This window comes from Staurois parvus, unplaced genomic scaffold, assembly GCF_062004578.1.
Source record: "Staurois parvus isolate SC_StPar_1 unplaced genomic scaffold, SC_StPar_1.0 ptg000822l, whole genome shotgun sequence".
Lineage (NCBI taxonomy): Eukaryota > Metazoa > Chordata > Amphibia > Anura > Ranidae > Staurois > Staurois parvus.
The window spans coordinates 861,544-874,520 of NW_028318618.1; the positions used below are offsets into that span (position 1 = coordinate 861,544).

The following is a 12,977-nucleotide window of genomic DNA, read 5'->3' on the forward strand; positions in this document are numbered from 1 at the left end:
GGAACAAGACTAGCATTGGCGGTATTAATAGTAACAATCATTACAGCCAATCACAGTGAGGGGGAGGGGGGAGCAATCAGTAGTATAAAGGAGGACAGAAATTTGGGAACTATCATTGTGGATATTAAAGTGTGTTTCTAGGCAAAACTTAATTTTCAAATGCAGGCCATACATGGTTTGAATTCCGAATGATTTTCATACGAAAATTGGACCCAAGGAGGAAAAAATAAAAAAATAAAAAAATAAAAATCGGCCGATTTTTGCTCTGTTAGTGGGGGATGGCATCGGCCGATTTTTGCTCTGTTAGTGGGTTCCTCCCCATTTCGTTTATCGGGCGTGCTGGAAAACTGGTGAAAAATGACCGATTTTCAAAATCATTGGTGGCACCAACGGGTTGCAGATTGAGCGACATTTTCATTCTCTGAAAAAAAAAAATCATTCTGAATTCGAACCATGTATGGCCTGAATAAATGGATGGAGTGGGGAAGGATTAGAACGTCGTGCAAAGAAACAAACAGAGGGCGCCCAGTCCTAGCGCATTACCTTTTCAAAAAATCATTGTACAAAAGAAGTGGTAATCCTAGATTGTAAGCTCCCAGGATCAGGGTCCTCCTAACCCTCTTGTATTGAACTGTATTGTCTCCTGTTATATTGTAAAGCGCTGAGCAAACTGTTGGCGCCATAAATCCTGTATAATAATAATATACTCAACAAAAGGATAAAATGTCAAATATGAAGTACAGCAAGGTCCAATCAAACTAGAGGATATCCGTAATGGGATTCCTTGACCTCCAACTGGCAGACGTGTTTCGAGGACTTGCCTCTTCCTCAGATCAAAAAGGTCTTCAAAACGCGTCGGGCCAGTTGGAGGTCTAAGAATCCCATTACGGATATCCTCTAGTTTGATTGGACCTTGCTGTACTTCATATGATGTGTCTTTGACATGTTATCCTTTTGGATTCCCCTGGTCCATGGAGGGCAGCAAGACGTGCATTTTCTAGGCCAGCCTCTCAACCAGGGTTGCCTTGAGGTTTCTTCAGGAGTGCCTTGGTAAAATGTCTAAAAAGTGGCCAAAACTTGTATACAAGCAAGCGGGTGGAACAGGCCTTTTCGTTACACAAAGTCACAGGTTTTCATTGTGCGCAATTACGACTTTCTGACCACCGGCGTCCTGACAACCAATGACATCATCAGTTAAGGAGGATGTCAGCTGCCTGCACAGCATTCTGGTTTGACCCTCCCCCGCCTCTCTTCATCAATGCTGGGGTCACATTAGCTCAGTGATGGAGAAAAATTGAGGGAGGAGAAACATGGGAATACTAGTCAGTACCAGTGTGCAAAGTGTATTTGCTTTGGAAGAACAAATCCCCTCTAATGTTGGGTGTCCTACATGTACTGCATTATAAGAAAACTATTAGAATAATTTTTCATATTTTAGAACGGGGTGCCTCAAGACCGTCCATAATTTTAAGGGGTGCCCTCGGGACCGTCTATAATTTTAAGGGGTGCCCTCGGGACCGTCCATAATTTTAAGGGGTGCCCTCGGGACCGTCCATAATTTTTAAGGGGTGCCCTCGGGACCGTCCATATTTTAAGGGGTGCCCTCGGGACCGTCCATAATTTTAAGGGGTGCCCTCGGGACCGTCCATAATTTTAAGGGGTGCCCTCGGGACCGTCCATAATTTTAAGGGGTGCCCTCGGGACCGTCCATAATTTTAAGGGGTGCCTTGACTGAAAAAGGTTGAGAAACACTGTTCTAGGCATCCTACATGTGGTTCTAGCCTTTGTGAAGTCCACCTTCCAGTGGAGGTCCATTATAGAGATTTCCCTTTATTGCCTGTTCTAACGAGTTTTACCAGACAGGAAATGAAGGAAAATCTCCAACAGGGATGCAGACAGAAATAAAAATCAGATAGGGGTTCTAATCCCTCCCCTACATTACTGAAGTAAAACAAAGCTCACCTTTGTCCATGTTGTTGGGAGAGTTCCCCTCACTTCCTGTCTAGTAAATTGTCAGCAGGAAATCTCTTTAATGGATCCCCAGATAGAAAGAAAAAAAAAAAAAAAGGGTTCTACTAATCCTTCACTCAAAACTGGGGGGGGGGGGAAAAAGGCTACTGATAAGTTTAACCTCTTGGCGCCAACCGAACGCAAATGTCCGGGTCTAGACGCTGAGCGGCCACACATTTGCGTTCTATAAAAAAAAACGTGCTGAGAGCGTGCGCCCTGCGCACTCCCAGCACACATGTCCGGCACTCACGGAAAGGTCCCGATCTCCTCTTTCGATTGGACCTTTCACGATCATCACATGACCCTAAACCCTGCCCTGCCTCCTGGCTTCTGAAACCCTTTAAGGGCTGGGAGGCACAGCGCCAAGGGGTTAAAGGAGTAGGCCCGGGACTGTCACCCCACTTCTGGCAACACTGCATAGTGCCAGTATGCCAGTAAATCAGACAAAACATGTTCCTGCTCAGTGTCACACTAGGTAGTGAAGGTTTAAGGATGAAGATGACGGCCATGGAGCCTGCAGTAACATTGTTTTCTGTCCACAGCTTCCTCCTGTTGTCTGAGCAATGCACCTATCAGTTTCTCCACCCTGCGATGTCACCATTCTCTGGGCAGATTTCTCACATCTAATTCCCCCCAGATATCTTTAGATAACCTCCCCCGAGCCATAACCCAGCATAGAGGGGCTCAGTGAAGGTGGTGGTGAAGGTGTGGAGGTGTCGGGGCGGGACACACACATCATAAAAGGAGATCCACCCGGCCTCATAATCCAGATCTACCCTGACTCTGTTACTGGAGACATTGCTGGATAATCGGATCCTATTATTGTCATGAACCGCCAAGTACTGATTATTGCCTATCCTCTCCAAACCCCAGGACTTCTTATTAGATCCAATCCATGACAGACCTCCCCTTCTGTCCATACTGGGGTAGCACATCCCGACTGTCCAGTACCCGGAACCCTCGACATCCACTTCCCAGTAATGTCTCCCTGAGAAGAAACTCTGAGTGCTCAACACCTGATTACTCTGGAATCTCTCTGGTGTTTGTGGGCGAGTCTGATCTGGTGACCTGAATGCCGTTTTCCAGTCCACTGAAAACTGTAGACCATTACCAGCTGTGTTCTCATCCAGTAATATGTCTGCAACTGCTGATGTTTGCTCTACAGCCGCAATAAAATTTGCTCCAACCTGATGGTATGAGCGTTGTTTGGGGGGGACTGGTTTGGGACGTCTCCTGGATGGTCCAGCATGGATGTGAGCTTTGTCCTTTGTAGCAGAATGTGGATAGACATGTGTGCCTTGTACATTGACCCCAGACATGATATCAGATAAACCCGTGTATAATGCGTGTGAGATACCCTCCACATCCAGATCCCCTCCATCATGGAGGAGGTTCTCATGTCTCTCTCTGTCCTCATCTCCATCCTCAGTATCACACAGGTCACCTGTGTCTGATTCCTGTAGGACAGTCAGTGGATCAGTCATGTTACACAGATCCTCAATGTCCCTCATCTTCATGGACAGCCCCTCCTTCTTTATTTCCAGCTGTTGGATCAAATCAGACAGTGATAGAGAGAGCTGCTCTGCCTGCCCAGAGATCTCACTCAGAACTCTCTTCTCCAGGTCTTCCAGACGTCTCCTGAGGACTCTGAAGAGGGCAGTGACTCTCTCGGTTTCTTCATCTGCTTTTCCTTGTACTTTCCTCCTGCGTTCCTGCAGACTCTGGACTCTTTTCTCCATCTCATCTCTCTCTGTCATCAGTTTCTGCAGAACATTCCTCAGCTGCTTCTTCTTCATCTGAGATGTTTCATCCAGAGCCTCCACCTTGTGTCCCCGATGTTCTCCATCCAACCTGCAGGACAGACAGATACAGGTGGAGTCCTCAGTGCAGTAATACTTCAGTAGTTCATTATGGACGGAGCATTTCCTGTTCTCCAGGGAAGTGGTGGGGTCACACAAGACATGTTCTGGTGACTTGCTGTGGACTCTCAGGTGATTGTCGCATAGAGAAGCTTCACACCTCAGACAGCATTTCACAGCCGGTACAGGAGTGTGAATACAGTAAGTACAGAAGACCCCGGACTCCTCCTGATCTGGCTGAGCAGACAGGAAGTTCTCCACTATGTTACGCAGTGTTATGTTCCTCCGCAGTGCAGGCCGCTCCTGGAACTCTTCTCTGCATTCAGGACAGGAATAGCTTCCAGGCCACTCCTGTGTATCCAACACACGGCCAATACAGTTCCGGCAGAAGTTGTGTCCACATTTCAGGGTTACAGGATCTGTGTAAATGTTCAGACAGACGGAACATTCCAGCTCCTTCCTCAGATCAGCAGACGCCATCCCTATGAGAGAAATGACAATGAGTTTCTGACACTCAGTAACCAGTGTGGCCTGTTCTGTACATTCCTACGCAGGGCAAGGCTGAGACTCAGACATAGGAAACCTTTATGCAGAGGAACACAGATAATACAGGGGAGGGTTCCTGACAATATTCTTCCTATCTGGGGAAAATAAAGGCCAGTAAAAAGCTGTGGAAACACTGTTAGGAATATTTCTTCCTCCTTTGTATTAGGATTGTGATTTGAACATTAATAAACTAAGTGACCAGAGGAAATGGATTCATCTTGGTGACACAGCCATGATTTGGGTGTTGTCAGTCAGAAACCAGAAAATGTCCCTATCTGTTCGGGGGGAGGGGGGTGTATTGTAGTGTGAGGGGGAACAAAACTCACTCAGCCCCCTCCTAAAATCCATTACGGCAGTGAGGGGTGCAGGCCACTGCTATCCTGAGGGCAGCTCCACAGAGCTCAGCATTCCACGTCTGTTACTGACCTGGATTCCTCTCCGACTTTGTTTCTAGATTATTCCTACCTGCTCGTTTTTGCTGTCTACCTTTGCAACTGATCCAGGCCTGGAATACTGACCACGCTTCTGCCTAGTGACTTTGTACCTCACTGCCCAATTGTTGCCGACTTCTGCCTGTTCCTGACTCTGATTCTGCTTATGTTCTGGCGACCTTCCCCACAGCCGTCACTTACCTAGGTGAGGGACCTGACTCCACCACCAACTGGTCTTGATGTTTCCAACATGCATCACCAGCTGTACCTGAGCTTTCCACATACCATCTGTGACGGACAGCAAAAATATTCTTTTTTTGTGTGTTGTCTGAAGTTCCTGGGCCTCACAGGGGGGAGGGGAAACGGGATGTATCTCCATATAGAACAAAGGCAGCATGGCTTTGTGCGGTTGGGGAAAACCAGTCCAGGCCACTTCTTAGCAGGAAGTTGGGAGTGGGGACAATTGCAGGGCCATGTGGACTCTTTGTTGGGAGAGCTGAAGTCATGATGGAGGGCTACTCCTGCCTGAGCCGTAACTAGGAGATGCCTGGAACTGTACTTTGCTATGTACACTGCTGGCTGGTGAGTCCCTGGATCGCTACCCTGTGAACTGCCCTCTGCTGAGTGCCCGGACCTCCTGCCAGAGCTACCTTCTGCTGTGGGCCCCCTTGCCTGCCTGAACAGCCCTCTGCTGTGCCCGGGCTCTTTGCCACAACTGCCGCTTGGATGTGTGCTAGAACTACCCGCTGTTGCTGTGTGCTGAGCAGGGTCGCCCCTGCTGCCGTCCGCTGTGAACCAGGACATCCCTGTCGGACCCGTGAGTTTATGCTCTCCTGTTTTCCCTGAACTGTTCTTGTACTCCCACTCCACCTCCCTGTTGGATTACAACTACTACAGAGACTCACACCACCCCCGTTTGGATTATAAACTGCTGTAGAGACTTTAACTTTGCCTTGGGACTGGACTACAAGTATTTTGGACTCTCTCCCCCTGCACTACTCCCCATTGAGTGACTGTTGTCGGTTTTAATAAAGCTTTAAGTGTTTGCCGTCTGCCTTGTGTGGTCTGACCCGCTTACCCTCCATCACACCATCATTCCCAATTTCCTGCTCACACTGTCTACACCAGTGTTTCTCAACCTTTTTTCAGTAAAGGCACCCTTTAAAATGATGGACGGTCCCGAGGCACCCTTTAAAAATGATGGACGGTCCCGAGGCACCCTTTAAAAATGATGGACGGTCCCGAGGCACCCTTTAAAAATGATGGACGGTCCCGAGGCACCCTTTAAAAATGATGGACGGTCCCGAGGCACCCTTTAAAAATGATGGACGGTCCCGAGGCACCCTTTAAAAATGATGGACGGTCCCGAGGCACCCTTTAAAAATGATGGACGGTCCCGAGGCACCCTTTAAAAATGATGGACGGTCCCGAGGCACCCTTTAAAAATGATGGACGGTCCCGAGGCACCCTTTAAAAATGATGGACGGTCCCGAGGCACCCTTTAAAAATGATGGACGGTCCCGAGGCACCCTTTAAAAATGATGGACGGTCCCGAGGCACCCTTTAAAAATGATGGACGGTCCAGAGGCACCCTTTAAAAATGATGGACGGTCCCGAGGCACCCTTTAAAAATGATGGACGGTCCCGAGGCACCCTTTAAAAATGATGGACGGTCCCGAGGCACCCTTTAAAAATGATGGACGGTCCCGAGGCACCCTTTAAAAATGATGGACGGTCCCGAGGCACCCTTTAAAAATGATGGACGGTCCCGAGGCACCCTTTAAAAATGATGGACGGTCCCGAGGCACCCTTTAAAAATGATGGACGGTCCCCAGGCACCCTCTAAAATGATGGACGGTCCCCAGGCACCCTCTAAAATGATGGACGGTCCCCAGGCACCCTCTAAAATGATGGACGGTCCCCAGGCACCCTTTAAAAAATGGACGGTCCCCAGGCACCCTTTAAAAAATGATGGACGGTCCCCAGGCACCCTTTAAAAATGATGGACGGTCCCGAGGCACCCTTTAAAAATGATGGACGGTCCCCAGGCACCCTTTAAAAATGATGGACGGTCCCGAGGCACCCTTTAAAAATGATGGACGGTCCCCAGGCACCCTCTAAAATGGACGGTCCCCAGGCACCCTCTAAAATGATGGACGGTCCCCAGGCACCCTCTAAAATGATGGACGGTCCCCAGGCACCCTTTAAAAAATGGACGGTCCCCAGGCACCCTTTAAAAAATGGACGGTCCCCAGGCACCCTTTAAAAAATGATGGACGGTCCCCAGGCACCCTTTAAAAAATGATGGACGGTCCCCAGGCACCCTTTAAAAAATGATGGACGGTCCCCAGGCACCCTTTAAAAAATGATTGACGGTCCCCAGGCACCCTTTAAAAAATGATGGACGGTCCCGAGGCACCCTTTAAAATGATGGACGGTCCCGAGGCACCCTTTAAAATTTTGGACAGTCCCGAGGCACCCTTTAAAAATGATGGACAGTCCGCAGGCACCCTTTAAAAATGGACAGTCCCCAGGCACCCATTCAAATGATGGACAGTCCCGAGGCACCCTTTCAAATGACGGACAGTCCCGAGGCGCCCCATTCTAAAATGTAAAAAAAAACTATTCCAATATAGTTTTATATACCGCAGCAACATCCACACATGTAGGACACACACCATTAGAGGTGATTTTATTCTTGGTACTGACTAGTATTCCAATGTTTCTCCTCTCCCTCAGTTTTTCTCCATCACTGAGCTAATGTAACACCAGCACTGATGGAGAGGGGCAGGGGAGGGTCAAACTAGGATGCTGTGCAGGCAGCTGACATTCTCCATATCAACTGATGATGTCATTGGTTGTCAGGAACAATTATTGTTTGAATAGAATCTACATATGCGTAATGCACTCAGTGAGCTCATCCCGCCGAGAAAATCTTTGGTCGTGGCTTTACTGATCCAAGTGTCATTTTCCTTACACCAGAACCCACATGCAACCCTTTAGAGAAACTTCAGACCACGCTCAGAGCACTTGGTGCAACTTTACTCAGATGTCTTTCAATATTGCAGTCCATGAAGAACATTAACATTAGAAGATCTCTATCCCCAGCTGGCTGCCCAGGCATACCTCATAAAAAAGGTAGTAATCCATATTGGCATCTTCCAAGTGTTGGCTGATCTCTGGATCATCAAGTGCCAAGTCCTCCTCAACAGAATTGACAGCATGGTCGGAGAGCCCCCCAAAACCAACCTTCCCCATATTTATATCACCAGAGCTGGATCCCAAAAAGCCCGGGAAAAGTGGCACACACATGAACTGTTTCCCCCCCCCCCCCCCCCCCCCCACTTGCCAAGAAAAATCTACACTTCTTAGGCAACCTGCATGCTTGCAGATGCCAATATACTATTAAATAACCTGACAGTTTAATACAACACAGAAAAATACATAGAAGTGAGACAGAACAAACATAGCAATCCGTGGACACAGGTGTATACAATCATCCCCTAGGCATGCAGACGGCTTCTACAAACATTGGTGAAAGAATGGGTCGCTCTCAGGAGCTCAGTGACTCCAAGCGTGGTCCCGTGATAGGTGGCCACCTGGGCAATAAGTCCATCCGTGACATTTCCTGGCTACTAAATATTCCACGCTCAACTGTTAGTGGGATTATAACAAAGTGGAAGCAACTGGGAACAACAGCCACTCAGCCACCAAGTGGTAGGCCACGTCACATGACAGGGCGGGGTCAGCGCATGCTGAAGCGCACAGTGCGCAGAAGTCGCCAACTGTCTGCAGAGTCAATAGCTAAAGACAACAGTGCGTAGAGATCTTCCTGGAATGGGTTTCCATGGCCGAGCAGCTGCATCCAAGCCTTCCATCACCAAGTGCAATGCAAAGCCTTGGATGCCGTGGTGTAAAGCATGCCGCCACTGGACTCTAGAGCAGTGGAGACGTGTTCTCTGGAGTGACCAATCGGGCTTCTCTGTCTGGCAATCCGATGGACGTTTCTCAGTTTGGCGGTTGCCAGGAGAACGGTACTTGTCTGACTGCATTGTGCCAAGCGTAGAGTTTGGTGGAGGGGGGATTATGGTGTGGGGGTGTTCCTCAGGGGTTGTGTTGGCCCCCTAGTTCCAGTGAAGGGAACTCTTAAGGTGACATTTTGGACAATTTCATGCTCCTAACTTTGTCGAAGGAGTTTGGGATGAATTAGAGCGGAGACTGCGAGCCAGGCCTCCTCCCCCGACATCAGTGCCTGGCCTGACAAATGTGCTTCTGGAAGAATGGTCCAACCTTCCCATAGACACCCTCCTAAACCTTGTGGACGGCCTTCCCAGAAGAGTTGAAGCTGTTATAGCTGCAAAGGGCGGGGCCAACTCAATATTGAACCCTACGGACTAAGACTGGGGGGCCATTAAAGGTCATGTGCGTGGGAAGGACGGGGCCAACTCAATATTGAACCCTACGGACTAAGACTGGGGGGCCATTAAAGGTCATGTGTGTGGAAAGGGCGGGGCCAACTTAATATTGAACCCTACGGACTAAGACTGGGGGGCCATTAAAGGTCATGTGTGTGGAAAGGGCGGGGCCAACTTAATATTGAACCCTACGGACTAAGACTGGGAGCCCATTAAAAGGTCATGTGTGTGGAAAGGGTGGGGCCAACATAATATTGAACCCTACGGACTAAGACTGGGGGGCCATTAAAGGTCATATGTGTGGAAAGGACGGGGCCAACTTAATATTGAACCCTACGGACTAAGACTGGGGGGCCATTAAAGGTCATGTGTGTGGAAAGGGCGGGGCCAACTTAATATTGAACCCTACGGACTAAGACTGGGAGCCCATTAAAAGGTCATGTGTGTGGAAAGGGTGGGGCCAACATAATATTGAACCCTACGGACTAAGACTGGGGGGCCATTAAAGGTCATGTGCGTGGGAAGGACGGGGCCAACTTAATATTGAACCCTACGGACTAAGACTGGGAGCCCATTAAAAGGTCATGTGTGTGGAAAGGGTGGGGCCAACATAATATTGAACCCTACGGACTAAGACTGGGGGGCCATTAAAGGTCATGTGCGTGGAAAGGACGGGGCCAACATAATATTGAACCCTATGGACTAAGATTGGGGGGCCATTAAAGGTCATGTGTGTGGAAAGGACGGGGCCAACTTAATATTGAACCCTACGGACTAAGACTGGGGGGCCATTAAAGGTCATGTGTGTGGAAAGGGCGGGGCCAACTTAATATTGAACCCTACGGACTAAGACTGGGAGCCCATTAAAAGGTCATGTGTGTGGAAAGGGTGGGGCCAACATAATATTGAACCCTACGGACTAAGACTGGGGGGCCATTAAAGGTCATGTGTGTGGAAAGGGTGGGGCCAACTCAATATTGAACCCTACGGACTAAGACTGGGGGGCCATTAAAGGTCATGTGCGTGGAAAGGACGGGGCCAACTTAATATTGAACCCTACGGACTAAGACTGGGGGGCCATTAAAGGTCATGTGTGTGGGAAGGCCGGCCGACCAATACTGCGGGCAATATAGAGTATGTCTCATCTGCCATTTGCGACAGTCAGCCCCTGCCGATGATTACTTGCCGGCGCCTGGTGATTGCTGAGCATCTCTGACGTAAACAAAACAGTTCTCTCCCAATCAGCTCACGCACACTGCTTTGCATGGCTGTGCAAAGCAGTGTGATTACAGTGAAGCACACAGACACAGCCCCCTAGTAAAACACACACAGCACAGTTAACCCTTTGATCGCCCCAGATGTTAACCCCTTCCTCCCCAGTGTCATTAGTACAGTGTCAGTGATTTTTATTTGCACTGATCACTGTATTGGTGTCACTGGGGATGTCAGTGACACCAACTCAGTTCCCCCCCCAGTGTCAGAATGCCCACCGCAGTCCCGCTATAAGTCGCTGATCGCCGCCATTACTGGGATAAAATAAAATAAAAAATCCCAGTATATATACCGCCATTTGTAAACGCTATAACTTTCACGTAAACCAATTTACACGTATTGGGATTATTTTTTTGGCCAAAACACGGAGCACAATAAATTTTGGCCTAAATTTAGGATGAAATTTGATTTTTAAATTTTTTTTACTGGACATGTTTAATAGCAAAAAGTCCAAAATATTGTTTTTTTTCTCAAAATTGGTCTTTTTGTTTTCTATATAGCTCAAAAAATAAAACCCACACAGGCGATCAAATACCACCAAAAGAAAGCTCAATTCGTGGGGAAAAAAGGATGCAGATTTGATTTGGGTTAAAGTAACGCAGTGCAGTAATGCAAAAAAACGGCCTAGTCAGGGAGGGGGGGAATCCTCTGGAGGGGGGGAATCCTCGGGAGGGGGAGGGGTTAAAGCGTGACACGCTGGTTATCCTTTTATTCAGCATCTCACCTTTTATAAATGTACCAAAAATTAGGAAATATATCGTATTTGTGCCTCAATATTCACTAGAGTGTAAGCTCCTCTGTACAGAGACTGATGTGACTGTGGGGGGAGGGGACATTAGAGCGTAAGCTCCTCTGGTACAGAGACTGATGTGACTGTGGGGGAGGGGACATTAGAGTGTAAGCTCCTCTGTACAGAGACTGATGTGACTGTGGGGGAGGGGACATTAGAGCGTAAGCTCCTCTGGTACAGAGACTGATGTGACTGTGGGGGAGGGGACATTAGAGCGTAAGCTCCTCTGTACAGAGACTGATGTGACCGTGGGGGAGGGGACATTAGATTGTAAGCTCCTCTGTACAGAGACTGATGTGACCGTGGGGGAGGGGACATTAGAGCGTAAGCTCCTCTGTACAGAGACTGATGTGACCGTGGGGGAGGGGACATTAGAGCGTAAGCTCCTCTGTACAGAGACTGATGTGACTGTGGGGGAGGGGACATTAGAGCGTAAGCTCCTCTGTACAGAGACTGATGTGACTGTGGGGGAGGGGACATTAGAGCGTAAGCTCCTCTGTACAGAGACTGATGTGACTGTGGGGGAGGGGACATTAGAGCGTAAGCTCCTCTGTACAGAGACTGATGTGACTGTGGGGGAGGGGACATTAGAGCGTAAGCTCCTCTGGTACAGAGACTGATGTGACTGTGGGGGAGGGGACATTAGAGTGTAAGCTCCTCTGTACAGAGACTGATGTGACTGTGGGGGAGGGGACAGAGTGTAAGCTCCTCTGTGCAGAGACTGATGGGACTGTGGGGGAGGGGACAGAGTGTAAGCTCTTCTGTACAGAGACTGATGGGACTGGCTCAGAATACTGCACTATGGTATATGTCGGCTCTATAGAAGTATCAGAGATAAGATCGGAGCCTGCTGTGACTTCTCTGTAATGAAAAGTAAATCTCTGTCCTCCCCTCCCCCACCCTGCTCTCTCCTCTCACATTGATCACCGATAATCTATATTATTGATCATTTCCTCCATGTGTCCCCCTCCCCCCATCCTCTCCCCTCCCCTCCTCACCTCTCTTCTCCTTTCCACACAATATCTCTTCCTGTCACACCCTCCCAAACACTAGAGGACCAACAAGGTTTAGCTGAGGCTCCAGCTGGCGGCCATTTTGCGTAGGACCAAACCACACTTCATACACTGCATAGGACACGCAGGGAATCCTCCGGCAGACACTAGAGGTCACACTGCTGTGTGGGAGGGAGGACTCCAGCTGGGAACGGCCATTTTTGAGTAGAGCAAAGAATATGGTCTCTGTGTGGACCATCAGGAAGTGGAGAATGTCATTCTTGGGGGAAGATCAGTATTACACGTCAGATTCATACATGGGAGGGAATAGAAAATGAGTCAATAATTCAATATTTAATAATAGTTAGAATATGTAATATTGATAAATGACTCCGGGAAGATGAAGATACAGATGAATGCAGTTCCATCAATATATTCTATGAATGCAAGCGGTGGAAGCAGCGGAGTGTGATCAGCCTCATGTAGTTCCGGTACAGCAGGGCCAGGGTGTGAGAAGGAGAAGCAGCACAAGCAGTCAGACAAGAAGCATGCTGATAGGAGGAGAGAGCAGGGAGAAGAGCTAATCACGGAGTTGCTTCTCTCACTCTTCAATCACAGGCTAGGGGCCTGGCCGGGATGATCTGGGCTCACGGGCCAGGGGC

The 12,977-nt window shown here is 48.7% G+C and overlaps 1 protein-coding gene across 1 annotated transcript; it reads right to left on the minus strand.

Annotated features, from left to right (window-relative positions):
• Nucleotides 1-1,593: 1,593 nt before the first annotated feature.
• LOC149443945 (E3 ubiquitin/ISG15 ligase TRIM25-like) lies at nt 1,594-12,410 on the minus strand. Its single transcript, XM_089655131.1, has 2 exons — nt 12,322-12,410; nt 1,594-4,351 (listed from the first exon to the last, which is right to left on the minus strand). The coding sequence occupies exon 2, from the start codon at nt 4,347-4,349 to the stop codon at nt 2,634-2,636; it is 1,716 nt and encodes a 571-aa protein (XP_089511257.1). The 5' UTR covers nt 4,350-4,351; nt 12,322-12,410; the 3' UTR covers nt 1,594-2,633.
• Between the last annotated feature and the right edge of the window lie 567 nt (nt 12,411-12,977).

Coding starts and splice junctions, on each gene's coding strand:
- LOC149443945 (XM_089655131.1), bottom strand. CDS start 4,349: ATGGCGTCTGCTGATCTGAGGAAGGAGCTGGAATGTTCCGTCTGTCTG.